At 33.7% G+C, this 27,906-nt stretch overlaps 1 protein-coding gene across 3 annotated transcripts in view; it reads right to left on the reverse strand.

The window, feature by feature from the left end:
• Positions 1–4,016: 4,016 nt before the first annotated feature.
• Positions 4,017–27,906, reverse strand: part of beta4GalNAcTA (beta1,4-N-acetylgalactosaminyltransferase A) — a 145,840-nt gene continuing 121,950 nt past the window's right edge. For 2 of the 3 annotated variants that reach the window (XM_068761481.1, XM_068761480.1), the window contains exons 2-10: positions 20,172–20,271; positions 16,075–16,293; positions 12,465–12,769; positions 10,440–10,575; positions 8,920–9,017; positions 8,130–8,319; positions 7,666–7,788; positions 7,018–7,113; positions 4,017–6,044 (exon numbers count right to left, since the gene is read on the reverse strand). In XM_068761481.1, the coding sequence (XP_068617582.1) occupies positions 5,912–6,044; positions 7,018–7,113; positions 7,666–7,788; positions 8,130–8,319; positions 8,920–9,017; positions 10,440–10,575; positions 12,465–12,769; positions 16,075–16,292 (1,299 nt within the window). In that variant the 5' untranslated portion in view covers position 16,293; positions 20,172–20,271 and the 3' untranslated portion in view covers positions 4,017–5,911. The remainder of the gene's footprint in view (positions 6,045–7,017; positions 7,114–7,665; positions 7,789–8,129; positions 8,320–8,919; positions 9,018–10,439; positions 10,576–12,464; positions 12,770–16,074; positions 16,294–20,171; positions 20,272–27,906) is intronic. The other variant, XM_068761482.1, reaches the window with a different exon arrangement.

A 27,906-nucleotide genomic window follows, 5' to 3' on the forward strand; every position in this document is an offset into this window, starting at 1 on the left:
AGTTAGTATCTGTATTCGTTATTGTCGTGAAAGACTGCAAAGGCTTGAAAGCTCTCACGGAATAAACGTAATCTTTTCATTAACATTTAAGGCTTTCTTTATTTATTTATCATCATCATTTCAGCAGTAGGTCGTTCCCCGATTGATTTAGATAGGTAGGCCTCCGCATAGATTTACAATAGAACCTATTGTAAGTGGCTCGATCTTAACAAGGTCATCTATTCTCCTTGCAGCTAGACGTACTTACATACGGTTCCTGGCCTGTGGTCACCAATCCAGACTATTAAAAGCTCCAGCGACTGGTTCTACTCGCTAATTAATTTGCCCTCTGTCACTTGGCTCCCCGTTGCGCTGTGTTATTTTTGTTCGTCTACCAATTTTCCTATTCTTAATTGAGTCTCGGAGAGAAATCACGAACGAAGCCTTTTCAATGTTTAGTTGAGGTATTCTTAGCTTGTCTATTAGGCACAACAGAAGTAAGACTACGTTTCAGGACCCTAAATCATCATTGGTAACACACAACTGTTTATTTAGTGTAAATAATTATATAATAAACTAATTTAACACAAGTATACTAAATTAGACTCCATAAGGGTGTAATAAAACCACATTGCGGACGTCAACTCGCCGTTATGGTATATCCTCCATAGACATCTTTGGGAAAGGCCTATGCCTTCTAGCGGGCGTATATAGGCTGAAACGACGACAATGAAATCATTTCACAGATAATGAAAGGTTTTAATTTACTTTGTAATTGTCACAAGAGAAGTGTATTTTCAACGAATTTTCTTTCCGTGAGAACTTTTTTTGTGCTTTAAAGAAAGTATGAAAGAAAAAAATATTTCTTTGTTTAGACCGTTCCCGATTTTTGAGTTTAGCAACACGTTTGGCGATTTATCTTTATACACCTATAAAAATCAGTAGACACAGCTGGTTTTTGTGCAGATTTTTATAACTGCAGAGTTTTGGGCATTCTTTTATCTGAAAAACACACACAAAGTTTTTTTTTTTATTTTTATGTACCCTTATGTTACCAAGAACTTTGCGGTCAAATTTCATATTGTGTACCGCCATTAAAGCATTATTAATTAATATAACGAATATATAATAAATTTCGCGAATTTCAGAAAAACTCCTATTCACAGTACAGTAAATACTTTTATTCCACTTTTTATACTCTTATAGGCCAACTAGCATAATTTCCTCTAGACAACTTATCACTTCGATGGTTATTGAACAAGTGACCGAGTTCCCGACTCAATAATCAAAACGCTGTTTCAACCCCACCACTCTTAATCCTTTTATTGGAAGTTGTCACAAAAGAGTAAATTATTCAACGAATTATTAAAGTACCAATGTCCCATTAAATAGAACTTTGTCACTACAAGCCGGAACGGCGACAGATGGTTACAGCCGGCGACTAAAGTTTCTATGTATATCCGACCAGTTTCAAAAGCCACTGACTTTTTACAACAGTTAAATGTGTTTTATTCGAATTTATTTATACTAAGATTTGTGTCATTGCAGTTTTAACACAGACCGTAATATTTAATATTCCTAACCAATACACTTTTATGAAATGAAAAAAAATTAAACGTTTTAAAATTTCACCTAAACTGTAAAACGTAAGATTTGTTTTAATGAATTATAGATATTGAATGGCGTCAACTTAATCCTTAGTATTTAATAGTACTTATGATTGTGATTCCGAGATTTTTTCTGCCTATTAATCATTATTTGATTGACGTCAGACGTCCATAGCTTGGCATACGCCTCTCCCATCGCGGACGAGTTTTACAAGGTCGTCTTTCAACTTTTATGGTAGACATCCTATTATGCGCTGGTGTTAGTTATTTAGTTAAAAGTTTAAGAAAGCGTGCTTGACGTTTTGGTTTAAAATTGAGAGGGCTAATTTATTGCGCCCAATTTTTGAGAATAGAATAATGTTCCAACAACAAAACATTATTAAGCTGAAATCGTACATAAATAACCTTTTTTTTAGATAAATAGCATGATATTTTGTCTCACACGAAACAACTTGGCTGTATAATGTAGACGCTGGATGTATGCCGCGTCCAACTGGTCTGTCTACATTGTTTAATGTTCCACGCTTACAGGTACGCGGCTCTCAGAACTTTATGGCCTGTCTACTGCCACTCTAACTTGTTGATCCGACGGACTATGTCGGCAACATTTGTTCCACGACGAATTACATTTATGATTCGATCTCGTAGAGAAATCCCGTACAATGCTCTCTACGGCTCGATAAGCGATTGTGAGTTTACCAAAGATGCCAGAAGTGAGAGACCAAGCTGTGTCGTAAGATAACACTGGTAACAAAGTGGTAACAAAGTGTACAGAAATTGTTAAGTGTCAAAGTCATTGCGTGTTCAGATATGTAGGAAAGTATTTCTTTATTAGTATTTTTTGTTTGAAAATCCGTATGGCTAGCAGATGCATTAAGGCCGTCTAATAATATTTATTAATTACAAATATTACAAAATACATACAAGCCTCTATAAATTTATGACCTTTTTTGTGCTGTTTTTGACTAAATCACATATATAAAAATGTGCCGGTTTATTTAATTGATTCAAATTATTTATTTTATTTTTATTTATTTTTTATTATTAATTTTACATTATTTTTCTTTTGTAATGCGACAGGCCAGTAACTTGACAATACATGGTCTGCCGTGTCTGTTAGTCAATAATATAAATATTGTGCAGTTGATACCGTGGTGGTTGATATGCCTCTTTTCAATTGATAAGTAAGTCTACTTTGGTTCAGTCAACTATTTAGTCCTTAGGGTATAATATTAAACTATTATATTATTATTTACTGTCGTAATAATAATGGCTTCTAGATAGTGATTAAGATCTGTAGAGGTGGACAACAATCAGTTTCATAATGGAACAGCGACGTCGTATCACTATATACGTAGGGGCTCTTGATATACCGTACTTACTTTTCAGTTTCTCTTCCATTATTCTTGGTTAGGCAGTCTTCCTAGATGTCTTTTAAATAAGAATATTGCGTTGCCGTCAGACTGACGGAATGGAGCCGCCAATAGCCCCCCCCACTCGCTACCCGCATTCTTACAGCGCGGTACAATTGTTTTGGTAGTACTGAGGTGCCGTAGGTCATTACCGGCCTAGAGACATGATTTCTCAACCCGCAAGACTACGCGATTAAATTAGATATTAAGCAAGATTTTGTATTATATTATATAAGAAAATCTTTTTCTATGTGTGACAATGTCAGTTTTACAAATAAGGAACCATTTCGTTCTATCCGTTATCCAGGAGCAGTGAAACAAAGTAGCTTATTTCGTATTTAAATTAAAATCTTTGTTACATCTCTTATTGACGTCAAAATGAATCTACCACCGGTTTGGATGATAAATACAACAATCTTAAACTCAACGGGACTGAATATTTATGTTAAATAATTGTAATTTTTCATATTTAATTAATCTTGAAATGGCATGAAGGCGAACGCATTTAGGGTTTGGCACCTTTTATGAAGTTATTTAGTGCTACAGCTTTTAGTACAATCTTTTTTTTTACTATTTTAAATCGGGCGCTGATCATTTTTTTTGAAAAACTTTGTAAGGAAACCAATTAGAATGCTACCATACAATTTGAAAATTCACATTTTTCCTTTTATATTATAATTGTTTCTATCAGTTGCGAAATCAATAAATTGTTAATATTATTAGTACTATTGAGAAAAATTTAACACCCAAAAGTCTATGAGTAGGTTTATTAAAAATAGAACCTCCAGTAGTACTACTTTTAGGACTCTTCAGTAAAACTACTAACAATAGGCAAAAATCTTCCATAAAGCAAAGACTTAGGTAAGCAATCTGTTTAGCTCAAAGCAATAATTAAAACATTAAATTGTTAATGTGCATCGTAAAGATAAATTAAGTGGCAGTAAACGTACCGAGGGAAGGAGATGTAAGTAACACAACAGTCACGAATGAAATGTTTAATAACTTCAATCGTATTTACATTCAATGGTTCCAATTAAAAGATAAAAAGTCTACACATTCCGACCATTTATAACATTTCACTGTTATATATTACACATTAACTTCATCCATATTTATCACAATGTATTTATTTCTTAGCGCTAAAAACAATAGATTACAAGGGACAAAACAGAGAAAACAAATATCGACGTGCAACAAAACATTCGTACTAGTGCATTGGTATAAAATTATAAATAACACTGTCCGTTCGTATAAAACTTGTTTAATTCTGCAATATCACAAAAACAAAACTATTTTTCATTCACCATTCTTAAAAGCACTAATTATTGTTACACGTCAAACAAACTTCCGTATATCATACAGTAATATGAAGGTAAACAAATCACACATTTTTAATCAAGAACGCAGGTCTTCTTTCCAGCCTATAGACGTCCACTGCAAGGCATAGGGCTTTCTCCAAAGATCTCCATGATGATAATGACTTGGTCTTGTTGGCAACGCAAATTTCTTGCGACGTAAACTATGTCGTCGGTCTACATAGAGAGGTGCCCATCCACGCCGCGTCTACCAGCACATGGTCGCAGTTGCACGAGCGATGTATCACACACTTCAGATGAGAAATTTTTGGAGCTACGTCCGTGACCTTGGTTTCTCGAAGTATCCCCTCATTTCTGATAAGATCTCCCACCGAAATTTCTTATGCACAAGAGTGCATTTCAAATATTTATATCAAGCCGTCAAATAGCAGTTAATTGTAAACGTCCACATCTGTTATATCCATAATAAATTCATCTACAAAAAGCTTTTTACAAATCCTTCCAACCTAATTAGTAAGTACATGTCTTTGTAACTTTGAAATCCTACATTTTATGTTATAGTTCCAACAGATGAGATTATATCATATAACAATACGTTTACAGGTGAAAGTGGCAAGCTAATAGGAATTGCCATATAGGATCACATACGCACGTTTATAACTTATTATTTCTTAATGTTTCCATTTCATTGGCACCTAAACATGCTGACATCAGAAGGTAATAATTACAAAAAAAAAAAAAACTATATTTAGTAAAAGCATTTAAAAACAGTTATTTCAATTTAGGCCATTACATGTTAAAGTAAATTATTTTTACAAATATATTACAATTGTACAAATATTGAAATTACTGGAGACTATGTCTTGGCCTAAGCCGCCCGCATAGTTTAGAAGAAACGACTAATTTTCTTCGTTGTTCATTAAAAGTATTATTTAAAATCGCAAAAAATATTCTCTTTTACAAATAAAATAAATACCGACACGCATTTCCCTCACGTTACCTTTGTCGTCGCGCAAAGTAAAGTTTTTAATATTTCAAACGTCAGGTTATAAAGAGAATTGTATTGTTCCTTTAAATATATTACAGATAATGAGGATTAACCTAACGACTAGCGTATAAAAATGTTTAGATACCTTGTTGTAATATAAACGAATTGACACAAATAGACGGACATATTAACATAAATGAGATACGTATTCAAATTAAAAATTACATTTTAAATGCGTTTTCACATTAAATCAAGAGCAAATATATAAATAGTTATTGAAAGTGGAATAAAATTAATGCAAATAATACTTTCGAAGCGACACGATCCGCACGTGTTCTAAAATACACGTATTATACTTCCAAATTAAAACGTACAGTAATAACACTTATATTATATAGAACACGGATATTTTTAACTTGTTATAGTAAACGTCACTTCAAAGATCACTGAGTCTATGCCACCGGAGTGTAAGATTCGTTAGGACTAAGCGGAGATCATAACACTAGGTAACTGTTGTTTCTTATATCGATAACACAGTGTCCCATCACCGTTAAAGAGCCCGCCACGTTATCTTTCATCGCCAAACAACAGTTTGGCGATATACTTCCATCAGCTGTGCTCGTCTATATTGGCCAGAACATGCGTGTATAGATGATGCTGAACTACTTCAATCAGATCATATTCGAGAGTTGAGAGGCCATCCTTCGGGAATGTTTTGCTCGTTTGAGATAAAAGTTGATATCTGAAAATATTTAAACATTAATTAATCATAAGTTATGTCCTAAAGATACATTTTCACAATGAAAGTTTAAATAAAAACAACTCGTGTATAATAAATAACAATTGCATTTGTATCCCTTATAAAATTATCCATCTTTAAAAACTTCGCGTCCAATAATAAAGAGAGATATTTGTTAATGTCATATGTGATAGATTCAAATATAATTCAAAATTTAAATCTATTGTAAGGTTTCGATTTATTTAAAAACGAAAACCCAGCGAGTGAAATATAAGAAAAATATTAGGAGTATCAGCACACTTTTTAGGTTTTATTTTCCTACAAATTTCTATCTTTCAATTATTCTCAGATAAACGCTCGCATTATACAATATAGAAGTGAAATTTGACAATGTAGAGGTGGAATTTTTTTAAAGTTTTTACATCGATTTATAATCATCATGTATAAAGTCATCGATTTTATATATGTAATAAGTCATTTCGTTAACAGGGCGCCAGGCCAAAAACTTCCGGCCGTATAGTCTGGACGGACAAATAGTAAACAATAATAATTTTAAAATGCAGTAAAATGTAGTAGTATCCTGTATTTAAAAACGATTTATTACTATATTGTCATTACGTCATTCATTATTTTTGAAACCTTAGATTTAGATCACCGTACATTCATTAATAAAAAATGAGCAATACATTCACCCCTTTAAAGTTTTTATGTGCTTATGCTGGGTAATAAGAACATTCAGTCATTATTAATAGAATGCAAATATTTACGTTCTTGACAAGTACTTTAAATAAATAAATAAAACCTTTTTAAGACTTCCATTTTACTTTAATTTAAGCTTTAAAAAAAATTCTCAACTCGCCTGAGGGAGTCGTGTACAAGTAATCAAAGAATTTATTAGTCCCGCGAGCCCCAGTTTGTCGATCCCTGATCTATATTGTAAAGTATTGAAAGAGAATAATTAAAAAAAAAAACTTACCTCTTTGGATTAGGAGCCGATTTCTTATGATATAACATGGCGTATCTTGCAATTGACATCTTATACCTGGCTATGTGGTAGTTCATCTTTTTTATTCTGCATAAAAAAAAGTAAACTCTCTATTAAACTTTGTAAAATAAATGTAATAAAAATATTTTTGAAAAAAAAATCGCAAAATTTACTGTAATTTCGAAGTTTATTATTCAATTAATAATAAGAATTGACAGTGTAAGTAAACTTTAAAAGGAAGTGGCTAAATTATTTTACAGGTTGGCGTGTTACCACAGTTTAGTAGTTCATTTTTTTATCAATTAACACTATTGTACACAATAATTACAAAAAATATATCAAAAAAGAAATGTGACAAAATAACGTAAATAACTAAAAAAAATAACTCTAACATACAACTTTTGGATAAAAATGAGAGACCTGAAGGAGAAGGAAGTTTAGGGTGTATATAAAAAATATTTATACTACACATATACACACATAAACGTACATACATATACAGTAGGGAAGTCATATCTTAACAAGGATAAAACCTTTAATAAAATTTAAGATTAAATCGTATGTATATAAAAAGTAAAGAAACTGTTATATATATACACATATATTTATAAATGTCACTATAATACATTATTGTATTACCTGTAAAACATATCGTCGTCTTCCCCACCCCAGCCCCAGTATTTGTTAGAAAATCCGTTGACGTTAATAAATTGTTCGGCTGTCATTGCTGATACGCCGCCGAAGATTTCCTCGTACGGCAACCTAAAACCCATTCACAATGAGTACTACCCTAATACGATAAATACATTCATCGACCACATTTTTATTTATTTTCAAGTCAGTTCAAAAGGTTTAATTATTTTCTTAATTTGAAAAAGTAGTAGCAGGGATATGTCAGCAAATAAATTTAAATTACAACTTTTTAATGCATCGTCTTTTACAAATAATTCAAGATAGTAAATGCCTCTGTACTTTACAAGACATTGTAAATATCGCAATGTCATTACTCTTAAATCGCTTAGTTATATAAGAGGGATAAAATATATTTTATAAAAACGAATAAAATTCCCGCTACGTTCCGAAAGGAAAATGCATGGACTCACCGGAAATTGAGTATATCGATGGACACAGACATGTGTCTAGGCTGTCTAGGACAGGAGTACATGTTCCTTTCATCCAACGGCAAAAGGTCTATGTCGTGGAATATAAAACATTCCCACCCCCCAGCCTTTTGTTTCTGACTCTCCACGAAACCTACGTTCATCAGTTTTGCTCGATTGAAATCACTATTACCTGTTGGAAACAATAGAAATGAGGACATTTCGGATGGAAAAAAAAAACGTTTCAACGGATATTTTAGTGCTCCACAGCGAGAGCACTAGAGTGGAAACATTTCAATGATCCCCGGACTTAAATAAAACAAGAGCAGTCGGGTATGAAATGTTTAAATTCTTTTACATTTCCCGACGTCTTACATAGTTCAAGGAATCGTTTTTGCGGAGCGAAATTTTGTTCGCGTTCAAGAGATCTATGCGATTCGTTTCATTTTTGTCCGAGACGAAATATCTTGAGGTTTGAGCGGACAGAATGCGCAGAATTTACTGCAGCCATGACCGATTTTTATTTCTGTTAAGAGATTTAAAAATCATTCATAAATTTTTAAGTAAAAACTATTTACTATTTTAGTATTAGACAACTTTCGTAAACATATGTACAATATAATCAATTTCGTCTCATTTTAAATAACTCAAAATAAACAACATATAAGCTCAAAAATTTAGATAATTGTTTTAAAGATTATAAAAAGCATTTTATACTTTAAATATTAAAATTCGCTGTAATGTAAAGAATATCTTTGCAGAAACTTTTTAGCACTCGGAACTCGACACTTACCATATTGTTCTATAATAAATATTCCATATTCTATTTGTTGTTTCATCAAAAACGGATGCATATGATTCAAGAACGTCGCCAAATGCTGCTGACGATCTCTGTAAAGGATATCAAAAATACAATTATATATAACTAAATTTGAGATATTTATTGATCCCATCAACACTTAAACCACTACTACTTCCACTACTGGACAGAGGCCTCCTTTATAGATTTCCAATAAGACCAGTTGGAAGCAACCTGCATCCACTGGTTTACGATAACCTTCCCCGCGCTTGTCAGTTCTTCACTCTAGAACTATAAAGCCCCTAGCAGCCATCTGTTCTGACCACTATGTGGCATACCAGCTGCCACTTTGATTTGCCAATCCCCTGAGCTAAGTCCGTTTACTTTCGTTCATAATTGCTGATTCGATTTCAAGAAATTTTAAATATTGCCTTTCTCATGGCTCCTTGAGTTATTATGACATGTCAATGAAGCCTAGAGTAAGATGTTACCAGTTTTAATGACGAAGTCACACGAAAAGAATTAATAAATAATAATATGAACAAATTTAAAAAGTGTTAAATTAGTTTCGGTTTTCCATTATTAAAACACCTGAAGATGCTAGTTAATGTTACAGGTTATCCAATGAGAAATATTAGCGATTGTGTAACGTGTTATCAGCCGTTATCATTGAATAACGAACGTTTCAGTGGAAATGAACGGAAATAAAACCTGTATGGTACATATCTCGGTTTCATTAGCCAAAGTTAATTTATATTCATGTAATACGAAATTATATGCTCTTATCGACTACTTTACATAAGCATCCAACTCTAGATGCTGTTTATCAGAAAAATGTAGAAAGGAACCTTTTTGAAACTAAAGGTAGGTTCATAAGAAAGTAAGTTAGCTCATAGAAACCTAGCTAACGTCGATATATGCTAGCTCATAGAAGCTAGCATATCTAACGTTAGAAAATGAGTGAAAAGCTTAAAGGGCAGTCCTGAAAAACAGGAAGTAAAAAAGTTTCCTCTATAATTTTAATCAGAACAGTATTTTGCGTCAATTGTTCTGATGTATTATTTTTATGACAAAAATAAAACTATCCGGCGAAATTTGTTTGACAAGAGTAATATCTTTTCTGCAGTAAATCTAGAACAAAAACTTGTAATTTTGATGTATTTATTGTTTAAGCCATTCTTCCGTTAATAGTAATGTAAAATTACCTCTGACATATTTTGACCTAATTTTTAAAATAAGATTACTTATATAATTTTAATCACAGAAATATTTTATTGCATTATGTCTATACCAGTTACAGAATTTTACAGATCTGTAAAATAATACCTTCGTTTTCCGTTAACAAAATAAAGGAGTGTAATAATAGATAAAGAGGAATATCGTAATAGTGGTTCATCTCCCTGCGGTTTAATTTAAGTAAGTTTTCGGTCTTTGGTCAATCCTCACAGCTAATATGATTTCTTATATAGATAGTGTAGATATTGGTATCAAATAAAATGGTTGTAAGGACTTACCTATACGGTACAATAATTGCGACTTTATGCCTCGCCGTGCAATTCGGCGGTGAGTAGCGACCACCGCGATGTACCATTGGATATTTTTTTTCAACAAAATCCAGTTCCAGCTCAGTTTTGTTAACTGCTATTGGACCTAAACACAAAAATTATAAAAATAAAGAAACATTGTTTTCTATAATATTTCATTTAAAATTTCCGCGGTATTTTAATAGACTTTTCTAAACAATTTCACATACTTTCATACTTCAATTCAATAACAAAAATATTTGTCTGAGAAATTTATACGAGGCATCAAATACCGCTGTACTCAAATTATTTTTTAATAAAACTAACAAGCTCAGTTTTGTCACCCGAGAGTAGACTTAAACACAAAAATGAAATTAAGGAAACATTGTTTTATGCAATATTTTAATAAAGACATTTTCTCTTTTTTTTGCCGATAGGCGCCCAGTTCTAGGCCTCCTCCAAGGATCGCAACGATTATCAGTCCTACGCTGCCCGCGTCCAGTGACTTCCAGCGACCTGAACTACATCATTGGTCCAACTAGTGGCGGGGCCACCCACGCCGCATCTACTGCCTCTTGGTCGCCACTTAGAACGTTTTGGTCACAATGGCGTTCGGTTATACGAATGCTGTGCCTCGTCCATTGCTACTTCAGAGGCGCAATTCTTCTGCGGACCTCATTTCGACACACCAAGTTTGTAGAATTTTAATTAAGGCATCTAATAATTCGTTAATCAAATCAATTCAATCTTAACGATTTATCCTAAAATATGATGTTTTAATTCAATAACATAATTAGCGCAATAATTAATTTAAGACACATATTGTCACGCTATTCAAAATCGATATTAATTAATGATGTGTGGCTCGATTTCCATTCTATTTCAATTGAATAGAAAAAAAATTCGAGTGAAAAAATACATTGTTTTCTGCTCTCATTAAGGCAGCAATATTAAAAATCGGCATCAATAATCGTTGTATTATATATGTATGTTCGTATTTAAAATTTACTAACGAAATTTATTTTGTATTACGAATAAGTTCTTAACCAACGTAAGCTAGTGGTCATGGCTGAAATAAATTTGATTCTTTCGAGGTATTGGCAAAATAACATTCTTTTCTTTGTTTAATAAAGAACATACAGTATCGAATCGTCAAAGCACAAGATTTATATTTCTACATTAAATAAACTTATTTACAGCCTCTCCTTTACTTTGTTAAAATTGAACAAAATGAAATTTTGCTCTACAAAATAGAAACCTGGTGACATCCCTCCTTAGTTAAACATGAAGGCAGGACTTTGCGCACGCTCCCGTGTCGATAGCACGCTGTATTTAGTGATGAGTGAAAAGTTACGCACAAATAAATACGTTTGCCCGGTACAGAGTTGAGAAAGATTTTTGAGTTATAAATCAAATATCGCCAAATTACTAGGAACCCGAATAATTCGCTGCAATTGTAATATGCTATGCTGATACATTGTGCGTGCTAACGAGAATTACACGAGGACGTATCGTTTAGATTTTCTAGTGAACAAGTTACGGGCGAAAAATTGTTTAAAATGAAGGTTACGTCTTTAAAAAACAACGAAAATTTGCGGGAAAATACAGAAAACGGCTAAAGAAGCAGACATACTATGTGTATTTACGGTCTGTAGCGCTTGGGCAGCGACTTAAAATAAAATAATGTAGCAAATAATATGTAATCTAGTATTCCAAATTGTATTGAAAATATGTATAAATTTTAGCTGTATTTACCCATAACAGGAAATTGTGTAATAATAATTGTAAAAAATTATAAAACGCTGTCGTGCCTCGCAGCTGGGAGAAGAAAGATCCGTATCAAATAGCGGCAACCCTTTCCCAACTGTCTGCGTTTAGTTCAAGCGAAAAATAAATATTGTAAAAAAAACACTTGCGATACAAATTAGAATTAATAAAAAAAACTATGTGTTTTTTGGCACGGGCTGTCTCCACTGCGCCCCTCAGAGGTCATCATAACACAAAAACAAAGCTTACCAAGATCAGGCGGAAACTCTTCGCACAATGGTAACGTCGGTTCGCTCATCATATTATTGAAGTCTTCCGTCGTCACCAAGTTCTTGATCCCCTCCATAATCTTCGTGATAAGCAACGGCGTACTTGTATCCTCAGTTATATTTTGACGAGTCATATTGGCGAAGTTAGTGGAGTTATGAAGATTTGTTGTTTTAATATTCGTTACGTTTTTAATATGCGTTGAATTCGCCACCAAGGGGTTCTTCTTTTCGGGTGCCGAGATCGGAAACCTTTTAGGCCAGCTGTAGAAAATTCTATCACCGTTTCTGAAACAACAAAGCGTATATAATATTCTGTATTTATTAATCCTATGTACACCTATAAATTAGTATTAATAATTTCAACTTCTGTTCGCATATTATTGATAGACCAAAATAACGAAACGTCCATCTATAATATTAGGGGTTTCTCTTGACTTTAGTGAACAAAAACCAATGCAGGATCGCATTTAGGCTCGTCATCTTGAGATAAATCTGACCAGAAATGGCCGTTTAAAATAAGGAATACTCTAGACGCAGAAAACATAAAAACCCAGACCGTTATTAATGACAGTGTGCCATCATAAAAATAATTGAGATTAGTTGAATAGTAATTACGTACGAAAGTCATATCTGATAATACTTAGTTTTTTTTTTATTTAAAAAATCGAACGATAGCAATTTCGTGTTCGATATTTAAAACATATTCAAAATATATTCAAACTATGGGTTTAGTTATGAAATTTATTCATTTAGTATACATATTCATCATTTACAGATGTAAAAGCTTTAAAGGTGTGAATGTGTAGTACATTTGCTGTCAATTAATGTACAGACACAGTACACCCTGTTAAAAAACAATGGTTACAGAATTAATACAATGATAATATAGTAAAAAACCTTTTCAAAATTCGGATAACTGTATATCGCAATCAACTATTATTTACTATCTGTCCCTACAGACTTTAATATGCCTAGTAGTTATTGGCTCGTCACATTTTAATAGAAAAAATAAACTAATGTTAACGACTTCAGAATGATCACTTTAAACATGGTAGGTAGTATACAGTGTTTCGAAAGAGGTATTAAATCTTTTTTCTAACAAATAAGCTTACGTTCACAATTTTAAAACTTTTACATCTATAACCGATACTATATAGGGAGAAAAATTGTAATAATAAAATTATGAGGTTTCTTTTTGATGACATATGGAATGTATGTGTTTTAGCTATCAACTTGATAAACAAATGTATAAATTTAAAGTCGTACGCCGTATCTATCTTTTTAATTCAAAAGGTACAAAATATGCATACATCGGTAACTATTCCTAGAATCAACCAACCGAATGTCAAAGTTATCACTGCCAGTACAGAGTTTCCATTCCACTTTCGAATTAAGTTGTCTCAAGAACGCAAAGATTCTTGTATTTCTAAATAAGTTCGAGCAAACATACTTATGCTTATTTAAGCTAAAGCGACTGAGAGAACGACTTTAGTATTCGTTAGTCGTTTAATTAAGAAGTTGCACTAAAAGTTTTAAAGTGCATTCTGAATAAAATAACAACGTATTTAACAAAAAAATAAATAAATATTAGCAGTTAGCTTCATCACGTGCGTTTGGAGAATTACGAGGGGTGTAAATGTGTAGGAAGCTGACATTTATACGTACTTAGCTCTTTTTTAAACATTAGTTGATGTACACCTCATTTCCTATCATTTATGGTACCTAACCAAATATTATTGGTTTTAGAAATAAATAATGTTACAATGATATTGCAAAAAAGAGTATTTCCAAAATAAGTATTACTACATATTAAAATCAATTATCGTGTACTATCTATCTGTTCCTGTAGACTTTGTATTGCATTAATGTTATCACTTTATACAGGGTGTTTGGATATGAACTATACATTCGCCCCTTTAAAACTTTTACACCTATAATCAATCATAAACCATGTTAACTTTTTTATTGCTTATACGCAAAGCATTTGACCTCTGCCACGCCTGATGTTAACCGATGACAAGATCTACTATCTAGATGCTTGCCTAGATTATCTATTCATACTTGAATTGATAATTTAAAGATAATTCTATTTATATTCTAATCTCTATTTTTAGACTTCATAATCCATATGAAGCTATCGTCCGATTTCTAGATATTACGAGTTTTAACTATTTTGACCAGTAGAGAAACACAAATTTGCGTTGAAATAGATTATGGTGCCGTAAGCTTTATAAGAATAATTGAAATGGCCAAAACATGTTCATTAGAATTTTTCCAATGACATTGTTGCCTACTCAAATACGATAATATTCAAATGGAATACAAAATATTCAAAATACTCCATATATCTGAGGAACTTCATGGAGGTAAAATAAAGCTTATTGAAATTTTGCATTAACACTTTCAGCTTATTACATTTCTGCAAATACGATAATAGAAATATTAACTTCTAATGTCAGTTTAGGATTGTCAACACTAAAGACATTTTATATAGTTCTTACTAAATATATCTTACGTTTACATGTATACGTTGAAACTATATCAAGCTATGTCTATTAACTGAATAGAAGAGGCTGTACCATGTACAAAATGAATCTTGCGTTCTTTAAAGAAATTTGTGTTAGTGTGTGCGTGTTGTTTACTCGTTTAAATAATACCGGCTGGAATGGCCTTCATTAAATTATTAGATAAAGGTATTTAATTGTACTATGCAATAAAAAAAAAACTACGGCAATCGTTTTAATTTTAGTTCAAGCAATCGGTGATTGCAAGCTGTAAAGTAATACATATTTTTGTAATACAAACACGTAAGTTCGTGTCTACTTTCTGTAACAATATTGAGCAAAATTAAATTTGTAGAATGCGATTTATTTATGCACAGGGTGGAGGAACTGGATGTCCTTTAACAAGAGAACTTTTTCACAACATCTTCGAGGTAATTTTTTTTCTACATGCAGAACGTACAACACCAAAGGTTTACTTATTTAAGTTCGAGCGAACGGAGAAAGAAAACTTAAAAAAATCATTAGGAAGTCGTACTAAAGTTATGTTGTGACATGTATTTATTTTCTTTGCTCACGCCATTAACTTGAAACTTCTTTACAAACACTAACTATAAATTTTTATAAGTTTCATAAAACTTTGCAGCAGGTAAAATATTAAGAAAAAATAGTAAATTAAGGAGGAATCCGAATTTTAGAAAATGTAACAACTATTGCAATTTTGCCTATTTCAGTGTTCACGCCCTGAAATATTATATTATCAGCTGCATCGGTCACGTTTATTTCTTTCACATTTAATTAATAAATAAAGTGATCACCTTAAAATATGTTAAATTAATAGTTTGCTACTGGTATAAAGTGGGCTAACTTAATTTCTGGCAACACAAAGTCCATCGAGAATGAATAATCATACATGGTTAGGTTTATTTTAAAGTTTTTTTTTTATGTCCAGAGCCAGAGCATTACCGGCATCTTGTCTTAGTCATTCGCATTCGTTATTAAATCTATAGTTGAAGTATCTACATTTTAAGCTTTGTAATATCACTAGTATTTATAAAATGGAATTGTATGTTTTACAGTTGTACTCACTTGAGAGTAGACTGGGTTGTGTTATAAACTGGAGTGTAGAGGTAAGTCCTGAGCGGCGAGGCGTCGAGTATGGAGCCAAAGAGGTACTCGACGGCGGCCAGGGCCAGCACCAGCAGCAACAGCAGGCGCAGCGCGCGCGCAGCCCGCCCGCCGCCCCCGCTTCCGGCGCCCATCAACGCATGTGACGCGCGCCCCTTGTCGCCGACCTCTGCACACATTCTTTACATTTTAATCATAGAATGTTCAAGAACATGTAGCAATTAAACATTTTCTAAGAACACTTGTAAATGCATATTTTTTTATAATATGGATTTTCAATAAGACTAGTTGAAACCGACCTGCAGCCAGTGTCTTCCGACGACCTTTACTAGTCTAATAGATTCAGGCGTTACCTTGCGGAAGTCCAACCTATGTAAGAAAGGAACTAATATATAGCTACTTCCGCTATGCAGCAGCAGTCGTGCAATGAAGAGACCAGTACTGGACGATGTAACATCTGAGGATGCCCCGTAGAGGGGTGAAACACGTGTAGAATAGACTAACGGTGGTAGTTGTGTTTCGTATTGTTTACCGCACGCGCATTTATCAGCGGGCTGCAAGGCACAGCGGCGGTGCACTTCATTGCACGACTACTGCTGCATAGCGGAAGTAGCTATATATTAGTCCCTTTCTTAGACCTTTACTAGGTCAAGGTCGCTTTGATATATGGGATAATAATTAATATGCTGTAATAAAAAGTATTAAACCTTTGGACTTGCGAACGTTTTCACGCACACAAACCAGCAACTCATTGACGTTTCGAAATAATTTTTATGAATTTACTACCTCCAACGTAAAATTATACACACAAAGAAACATGGCATTTTTTATTTTAGTATTTAATGTGTCTTGACATTTAGTATCTCTACCAACATAATTTATTAAACATTATGTAATTTTAGTTATGATATTTTATGAGACAATTCCTGAGCATACTTTGGAATATTTTCTAACTCCTGTTAGAATCATATGCAGGTTATTTAAGCGGATGTTTTCGGAATTTTTAATTTCCAGAAAAAAAAACAGTTTAGTTTCTAGACTCTATGCCGCGACTGTCAAGTTTTAACTGAAACCGTCCGATTCGTAGTTGCGTACTAATTAAAGATAAAGTTTATCTGCATTCAAAGGGATATAATTTTACGTTTCATAAGATTATACAGAGCGTGGGAACCCGCGTCGAACGAACAAAACGTAAGCAATTACCGCCGCACATCAAGTTACCGCAGCAAACGAAGTGGTGAGCGACAGTCACCTCCCGAGTGGCGGCATCGAGCTGCGTGGTAAGGCTCGCCTCTCGAGTGCTAAGGGTTAATTATATCTAAAGATAAATTTAAAACGTTTTTCAATGAACACACACGGGTATATTCTCAAGGATATACGGTTTTAATTCAAACCAAATTGACTGGAAAGCCGACTGACATACATAGACGAAAAGGTCATCGGAAGACTCTAGACACGCAGACTACTAACCGGTACTATTGGAAATCTATAGAGACGGCGTATGTCCATTGCACGTTATACGGCTAAAATGACGATGAAATTTACCACGGCACTATAATACTACTTATACTAATTTTAATTTCTACCAAAAGGATCTCCTATCATCGTATCACAACGTATCTAAGTGATTACTGTAAATGATCCTTCATGTATAATATGTATAAAAGTATGAGTTAATGGATATTTACGAATAGCTATAGATCGGTTTATTACGTATTCCAAACATACCTAAATAGATTTCTTTTTTCTGCAAATCGAAGTTGCTAGGTAACGCTTTAGAGCCAAATAGCGGCCTGAACGAGAACTGAAAACGTATCGCAAAGGAAAATTAAAATTTTAATTTTCCTAACTTAATCGATAATTTAATAACTGCCATTAAATATGTCATTAAACGTATGCTCGCAAACTAGGGATACAGGTAATAAACGTTTAATTAATAATAACCGTTGCAGCCGTAATAATGTAAAAAAATGTGGAAAATTTTGTGGAACATTATTCTCGTAGTTGTTGATTGATTTCACTCTATTGTGTAAGCAGAGTTTGCATCTTGACGACACCATTGTAAATTGCACTTTTGTTTGTAAATTTATCTCGTGACATTTAAAAATTAATTACAGGTAAAACAAGAATTCCAATGTCTGCTAGCCAATTTAAAATGATTCTCTCACTCATTATTATCTATTTATTCGACAAATTTTATTCTTAGTGAAAAAAAAAATTGTATTTTATTTTAGGCAATAATTAAAGAAACTTTCTCTGCGCAAGATGTAACTAAATATATTATTATTCGTGAGTTCAATTGAATTTATTTTGGAGCAAGCTCCTTTTATTATCTTTAATATTAATATATCTGTTAAGGATTTGTTTAAGTAGGTAGTAAGATGACCTTTCGAAGAAAACATTTCTCTGAGAAACAACACATGATTGGCGTGTGTGTAAACATTACGACTCGAATTTGGATGGTATATCGATTACAAGACCCGAAGGGATGTTGAATGAAAAGGTCATTTCACTTGTCAATTTATTATTATTAGCTATTGTTATTATATTTAGAAATGCCCTTTATATCTCGTGAGAAAACGCGTATAGTACTTCTGTTTTCTTTTATCAAACCAAAGGCCTTTACATACAACAGTCTCAACGTCTCAAGGAAGAGTTGCAGTCCCCCAGTTATTATAAAGACGCGAGTTGGATTAGTTCGTATGCCCGGATAAACATGCTGTGATTTACCCCGGATTCACCGCAGAGGTCTTATTGTAAGGGTTGAAGAAGGTCTTGGTGTAACTCCCTCCGACGTCCAGGTCTTCTATTGCGGATGAGGAGCTCCGATGTTGTTCCTCTCTATCACAACGTCTTCTCGTACAAACTTACATTTTCCCAGAAGGTTATACTTGTGTTCCATGATCTCTAGTTCAGAATCAAGGTAAGAGATCTACTTTTTACCCCCCACCATCATGGCTAGTTCTTGGCGCAGCTCCACCCAAGTTATGGAATTCTGAAGCGAGTGCTGAACCATGTCTTGGTCGCAATTACAATAGTGGCACATGGTTAACGGCTCTCTTCCTATGCAGTAAATGTACTTTTGCCCAAAAATCTGTTCATTCAGTTGTCTAGTAACAAATAGAGCTTAAAAAAGGCTACTGCCTACCCTTGATTGCCTTATCTTTCTTTCCACCATTCTAACAATAACTGCCGGATATGCAGGACCTCTGCAAATCCCGTTCCTTTGGCGGGGTTTGATTGCTCCAAGCACCATTGATAGATCGACCCTTTTAGTATAGTCTCCAGACCCCAAGTATGGGATCCCACCAAAAAACACGACGCCTCATTAGACATGGTGCGGGTTGCTTCTTATGACACTGACTGTCATCGTCCTTTGAGGACGTCTGAGAATGACAACGGTGCCCCATTTGAGAGCCTAGGTTCACACGGGAGCTTGGTACAAGGTTATTATCAATCGCACCATTTCATCATTACGCATGCCCGCTTTATGTAAATAGGATTTCAAGAGGTATTTACATCTCAAACAAATATTATTTTCATTTACGATTTGACTGTTTGCCTGTTAGTATGCGAGGAGTGTATACAATTTATTACATATTTTAATATATGTATATCTTTATGAAAGATGTAGAGATAGTGGCAATGAAGATATAACTTCTAAAACCTACTGCCATATTCTGGCTTTTCGAGGGACACATAACATCATATATGGAAGCAAGAATGAAGGTATACTTTGCTCTCTATCTATATGCAATAACAAAGAAAGTCAGTGCTCCCGAAACCGCTGTACCGCGCCTCAGTAAAGCGTGACGTTGCGGGAGCCACGGAAAAGAGCACGACCGCCGCGACTGCAAGCGTTGAAGGCGAACTGACTGATGATCTTCCCGTACAGTGGTTTCGATAAAATATAATGGTGCCACAATACTACTTAAATAAACCCTTTTTTATATTTTTAACGTCGTATCGGTCCTTTGACATTTATAGATAGTTTAGGGGTAGTAATTGATAATATAGGCAAAAATATGTAACATAATATAAAATTTTTATTCACTTACCTTTGACGAAAAACTGTGCAAGCAAGGTGCCCTGTGAAAATATCCAATCATCTTCAGCGAAGACATCGGTTTTTACTATTTAGCGCCCATTTCATTACATCTGCAAAGAAGAACACATTTTGAATGACTTTTAAATTAAATATTTTCTTTTATTAAAAACAGCTTACGTCGTTGTCTAGATAGTCAATTTTCGAAAAAAGGTTATATGTCGTAGCCATAAGATTTGTTATATTCGTTAGATAGAGCTATTACCAGAAAATGTACAATTTATCTCATTAGTAAGGGTGCGTTTACACTCATCTGTTTTTAGTACAAATGACGCTTTTCCTTGGTCCTATGTTTGTTCCTGTTTAACCTACGATAATTTAGATTAAATTTTTAATCTGGTATTCGTATCTGGAGAAAAGATGACAACAAGTAAAATTAAAAGACACGTATTGTCTACTTCAATTGAATCATTTTAAAATGTAACTTCTTTTTACAAGTGTTCGCGTAAATACGTACGTTTTAAAAAAATAGTAGAGAGAGAAAAATTTAATGGATTTCCATTACGAAAATACAAAATATATTTATATGGTGAAATAAACAACTAAAGGAATAATTTTTTTAAATTATATTATTGATTGCTAATAGGTGTAAACGCCTAAAAAAGTAATGAGGGAAATGAAAGTATAGCTCATTTACTATTATATTAATTAATGTATGGTACACCCTATTGAAAAATCGATGGTTTCACAAATAATAAGAAATGTATTGATAATATAGTAAAATTAATCATCGCTGTGTGTCAATACAGCCGTTATAATGCTAGAAGTATTGATCTGTTGCATTTTTACAATAAAAGTAATTTAATGTAACATATTTTAAAGAGAACACTTTATAAAGGTGATTAGAAATATGTGGAATAGGGTTAAAAGCCTTTACGTCTATAACCAATCATCCTGTATGTAGAGAAGAAAGTTTCACGATGTCTATCGCTCCATTTTGTATAAATTAACAATGTTCTACATAGTTAAACTTTCATGTAACTTTCTTTGTGGTGATCCAAAGCTCATTTGGCTCATTGTGAATAAGTAAAATAGGAAAGAGAACACAATATTCGCCACGTTTTTTTATATGTAACAAGAAATGTATAGTAAAAGATTTCTTTCTGCGTTTGTGGCTTACAAAGTTATTACAGTCCATTGTGTGCACGATTCTATTTCGTTTCTGTAAGCTTTTTTTCACGCAAATAGGACAAAGTAACATCAAAAAGGCGGATAAAATATGGTAGGGTTCATTCTTTTTTTTTTAAATTATGCGCTTTGTACCGCCGTATGGATACGTGTTTTGCTTTCGTAACAAAATGAAAGAGTAACGATTTTTCAACCAATATACATTTAGAATGGGATTTGAAACCCGTGTGCTTTTGACAAACAAGTAAATTAATCAAAGTTGTATGACGTATAGAGCAGGGCTTACACGTCCCGTTATTTATGAAAACAAAAAAAATAAGATAAATAAATAAATCATACAATGGAATATTGGCCTCCGCGAATTACATGTACCAAACATAAACTTTAACCTCAATATTTCTTGAAATCGTTTACAATAGTTTTTAATTATTCGCTAATGATATAGCAGACTACGAAGTATAAATGCAACATAGAACAGTCGCACATAAGAACGGACGACCTTTTTAAGGTTAACGGAAAACGTAGAAAACAGGTCGCTTTAATTTAGTACTATTGGAAGCCTACAAAGGAGGCTTTTCTGCAGCAGTGGTGTACTATATTATTATTAGCACCCTAAGATTCTTACGATAAACAAGCAGTGGACACATTGAGTTATGTTAAGATGCTAGATAAATTTAAATAACTGTTTTCAAGTAGTAAAAACGTCTTGGATCAATAGTAGTTATTAATTAGTAGTTAATAGTATTAATACTGTAAATATAAAAGTGTAAATAGGCGTTTGGGTTATAAGTAAGAAAAAGACCAATATTTAGCCACTTCCGCACATGCAGTGGTAGTCGTGCTACAAAGTGCACCGCCCGCCAGCCCGCTGATAAATGCGCATGCGGCAAACAATGCGAATTACACAACTGCCACTGCAAAATCACTCAACACGTGTTTCACCCCTCCACGGGGCATCTTCAGGAGTTATGTTACACCGATTAGTGCCAAACACAGAGTCACTCTCTTACTTAGGATGGACTTCCGCAAGGTAACGCCTGATTCCATTAAATGGGTTATGAGTGCTTTAAAGCGTATTGCCTATGCTCATTTTTCATCAAAAAGCCTTTAAAATTTTACACTTATTTTCAAACCACATTGTATAAAGTGATCACTTTAAAATATATTACATTAATTAATTTTCTCTATAAAAATGCGACAAGATTAATTCGGACAGTAAAGTCTGGAGTAAAAATTAATGTTAATACGTAGTAATCGGATTTTAAACAACTTTTTATACTATATTATCATTAAGATATTTATTGTCTCTGAGATCATGGCTTTAAGGACATGGTGTACCGTTAATTGACAGTAATTAAGTACATACATTCACTCCTTTAAATCTTTTACGCGTATAACTAATTACTGTATATATCTTAATGTTATAAGGCCGTTAAATAGCTAAGAATAAGGGTCGTAGAGCTATGAAATACGAAATGATTTTCGCATTATATTGTAATAAGCACATCATTGATGTTATGTGTAACTATAACAATTCTTTTTGGAAACACAAATGTTATCTAAAGTACATAACTATATCCATAAATAATAATATTTTAAACAATGTCATCCAATGTCTGAATTATGACTCGCGAGTTGTATAGTACTAAAAGAACATTACATATATGTATGACGATTCTGCCTCTACTTTAAAAACTAGAGACAGGATCCCACCCGCTTGCCTCAGAAGTAACCTCAGGGGAACCGCAGGTGAGCTCTGCGTTATTAAGCTGCCCCTGAATACAATAGTTCACTGTACTGATTTAATATTGTACTGGTAGTCAACAGACTCAAAAACAGTCGGGGCGAATGGTGATACCCATTAGTTATATATTTGGCTACAAAGAAGCCAATAATAGCATTTATTTATTTAAATACTTTTAATACATTTAATGTTTAAAGGCAAACTTAAGGCCGAAGGCATTCTCTACCAGTGAACTGTTAGGCAGTGTAAAAATAAATTATTAAAGGTAGGCAAATCAATATCGTAAAAGACGAAAAATAAAACAATAAAATAAAATCAATATAAGAGGATTATCCATTCATGTCTTCTGGTGGACTATCGCTGCAAGGCGTGGGATTCCTCAAACGATAATAACATAGATCTATAATAAATAGTTTAACATAATAATGAACTAAACACAAACAATGCAGTTAAATGCAAAAATTTTTGAATAAATTTGTAACGCGCTGAAATAATGCCCTAGAGAGCGGAATAATAGTAACAAAGCTATCGAGCGAACCGGTGGAAGCAATTACTATATGCATTCCGTATTAATTGTTGGAAAACAATCCTCGTCGCGTGAAACTAAGAGCCATTGTTTCGTTCGTGTTTATAACTGTCCAACGACTGTCCGAACGGAGGTTAGGCCTTGGGAGAGCGATCGATACTGCAGTTGCGTCGACTATCCGCTCTACGGCTGTTTATACTGCAACTTCTCTCTTAATGAAAGACGCAATTGATCGCTCATTTTTGTTCAGCGTAATATTAACAAAGCATTGCTATTTACGTAACCAATCGGTCAGGGGGTGAGTTTTATATCAAGTATCTACTCACTAGTACATGTATCTAAACAATCAGTGACGAATATAGGTCACAAATGACAAAAAAAATATCTGTAACAATTATATAACCTATAAAGTAAACGCCAACAGTTTAAGATTATATCGTTTATTTTTTTCTGGATGTATACAGTTTACAGCCTTTCTTGCATTTACAGATTCCGAAAGGTTGAGAAGACAGAACCTGGAAGTCGCCTAGTCTAAATTTCGTTAACATCACTTAGCTTGAGGGCTTCCCCGATAATCTCCGCTCGGGCGATATGCAGTATTATCGGATTGGGAGGCCATCGACTTCTCATATCGTGTAGTCGGGTTCTCCATGGCGCTACCTAGTACATGAGCCACCGAGACCTAGACTTGGATTGTCATTCAATACGTTTACATTTTAAACTCAAGGGCGACCCTTAACGCGTGGAGTTGCTTTCGCCTAGTTAGTATTTCGGAAAGCGTTACCGAAACTCTTGTAACTTTTACATCAAGGAACCTCGTAACGTGATGTATATTTCTCCGCAGGGATAACATTATAGATTTATTATAATCTAATTACATATTCTGGAAATTTTATTTAAAAAAAAAAAACCTTGTATAACAGCGCGTAACCGGAATGTATACGACGACGAAATTGATGATTCATTTAGAATTTTAAAAACATCGGTTCTTAAAGAGGTCGGAGAAAAGGAGGATACGTTAAATTGTGATCTCATTCCGTTACTTTATGGACATAATATAATAATATTAGACCACATTTGTTCAGCAAAATAGCAACCAAAAATGTTTTCTTTTTGCTAACCGACTACCAGGTCGGTAACCCTCAGTTGAACTTTTACCTTTTTTAACTTTTATCGTCATCATTTCAGCTGCAGGGCGTCAACTGCTGAACATAGGCTTCCTCCATAGATTTCAAATAGAACCGGATGGAACCAAACTGTATTCAATGTCTTCCGACAACAACAAAGTTTAACAAAGTCGTCTATACTGTAGGCAAGCGTCCTGAGTAACGCTTTTCGGTACGTGGTTTCCACTCCAGAAACTTAAGGCCCCAGAGATCTCTTCTTCGTCCTATGTGGCCAGCCCAGTATCACTTAAACTAAATACATATTAAAGATGTAAAATTAAAATCTATGGCTTTAATTAAGCAGTAGTTCACTTTTTTCTTTATTATAGAACAGTTAGTATTATTTCTTTTTTACCTTTTTAGTGTCCACTGTTCAGATCAGATATACATAGCTGTTGTATTATACAATAAGTGTTAATAATTGTAAATGGTAACAATTTACAGTAAATTTATAAAGTAGACCATTGTTCCTATTCTAAAATCGTAAACATTAATTTAAGGAACTCGATTACAGAACTCGCACAAAAAGGCGACATCGTAAAGAGGAAGTAACATTTGTTTTACGCTTCACTACTTAAAGCCTCTCATTTCCAAGAGCAAGAATGTGTATTACAAAGAAAACAGAAGCCGAAAATAATTAAACGTCAAACAGAGATAAGGAAAGGTTCACGCTTCACAGGGCGAAGGAAAATGCTTTCCTTTCTGCTTATACGGGGATTACAAATGTGTTAATTTCCTTCCGGAAAATGGGTTATGTTCTGATGGGAGGGAACACGTCGTTGATTTGTTATTAAACTTCCTGTTATTAGTAAGATTTATGTAAGTAATGAGATTATAACGAACGTCTTACGAGAAGCAGTAGTAATAAGTAATAAGTAATTAGACCTTCATAACCAAAGCCAAGAATATTCAAGACAAAATTTAATATAAAATTAATTTAATTTAAATAAACGGGAAATGTGTGTTAACTCGACATCTCATTAAACTTTATATTACTTACTCTGAAGTTCGGCAGATATATGAAGTGATCTAAAAAAATGTAATTATTCAAAATTAAATTTAATAATTTGTAATTAAGGCAGAAAGTGGTTAGGTTCACTTAACTAAAAGACGTACCATTTAATCCCTTGAGTGTTTTAAACTTTGCAGTTAAAGTTGCTTCTTATAAATGATTACGTATAGATATATGTCTCAGTTATCATCTTCGAACGACCTAATTCTTTCGTCCTGTTTATGATATAGTTAATAATGTAAATTGCATAAAACCGACCATAACATAAACCTTACCGATAAAGATAAAGATATTTTTTAAATTTGTGATTAAATGTCATGGGGAGATATATAGACGAAAATTATTACCGATCAAAATTTTGACATAAAATAATCTGCGAGTGGTTTTTAATTTTTATTTACTAACCTAGTTTTGATAATGATGCATGAATTTTAACAAATAATAAGATAAATAACATTTGAAATTGTACGGGTATCTTTTCAAGTTCTTTTGTTGAAAACATTACAAATATATTTAAATTTGTTAATATTGACTCTCTTTTAATATATGTAATAAGTATTAATTGATAGTATTAGTGTGAAACTGTTGTGAGATTGAAGACAAAACAACTTCCAAGGGACACCTGTGAAGTAAACTATTATATTCGATATTGTACTTAAGGACTAACGTTTTGCTTTATTTATCCGATCTGGTAAAGCAGCATGACTACATATATTTCGGTGTATGATATTGTAATTCTGTAAAAATTTTACACAAATATTGAAATAATAGGTCGTTTATGAATAGTCCTATAAAAAGGTTTAAGATCACCTAGAGAGCAAAAGAGAGGTCTATGTTCAGAATTTCGCTGTGAGATCAGAAATGATGAGAACAGAAAAACCAAGGTCATTGACTTAGCTTGAAGAATTATTCGTGTGAAGTGGCAGTAGGCACGGCAACTCGTGCAACGGACGACTGTGGGAGTCAAAAGGTTATGGAGTAGCGAGACACGGCATGGGTAGGCCTTTCACTAGTTGGAACGACGATATAGTCAAGGTGGCGGAGAGTCGTTGGATCTGGGCAAAGCAAGACCGGAACCCTATACCTTGGACACAGCGTTTACGGCTAACATGATGATACAAAAAGTTCATAAACTCTATTTTAGAGTTATATAATAAGTAGAGTTATTTATATTTCATAGTTTAATTAACAGAACAATAAGGAATCTCGCGGATTAACATAAACATAATTTCTCGCTGAAACTACGATGCGGACGAAATGCGACAAATGTAATTTTCATACCGAAACCCTCAGTCCCGCGCCAGTATTCTCATATGATAATTGTACTCGCCACGTAATAAGAGTAAATTAACTGAATTGCACTGTTATTTTAAATATATTATTTCCGCGTTACACAAATATTGTGGAATTATAATTTTAAACATGAACTTTGTGTTTTAATGCTTAAATTCATAATAGATTATTTATTCTTCCAGATCTTGCCGATACATTTCCAATAGGACCGATTGAAAGTGGCCTGTTTTTTCGTAGGAAAGTCTTGCATGGAATACCTCTCCAGTGCGGGGGCAACGAAAGGGTTATGCCGGAATCCTACCGGCTAAAACCCTACGGTCTTCTTGAACGCCTTTTGTTAAAACTAGAAAACACTTTCGCATACTACCGTAGTTTCAGTGTTGGTGACCCAGTGCCCCAACTCCTTGTGGAGGATCACCCCGAATCCGTCACCAAGACCATGTTAAGGGGGTTGGAGATAGGCGCGGTGTAACACCCTCCGACATCCTGGTCTCCGACTGCGGATCGGGACCTCAGATATTCTTTCTCTCTCTCTCTCTCTATATCTGCAGCCTTCTTTTGCAGCACTCGGCCTGCGTCAAGCTTCATTCATCGACCTTAACAACGCCGTATGGATAGACATGCTACGCTGCGTTTGCCGTTTGAACATTAAGGCTAGGCGCTTCATCTAGCCAATTCGCTGGGCTAAATCGGTTACTTTCTTTTGTCTACGGATCTCCTTTTAACTACATGTGATTTTTGCACTAAGCTTGTAGGATAGATAGCTTAGATCTGAGCAATTAGAATTCAATAGTTTTAATTTTTATTATTGTATTTATT

The sequence above is a fragment of the Battus philenor genome, unplaced genomic scaffold, assembly GCF_028537555.1.
Source record: "Battus philenor isolate CCGP_79_NKW_IND1 unplaced genomic scaffold, ilBatPhil1.0.hap1 SCAF_15, whole genome shotgun sequence".
Lineage (NCBI taxonomy): Eukaryota > Metazoa > Arthropoda > Insecta > Lepidoptera > Papilionidae > Battus > Battus philenor.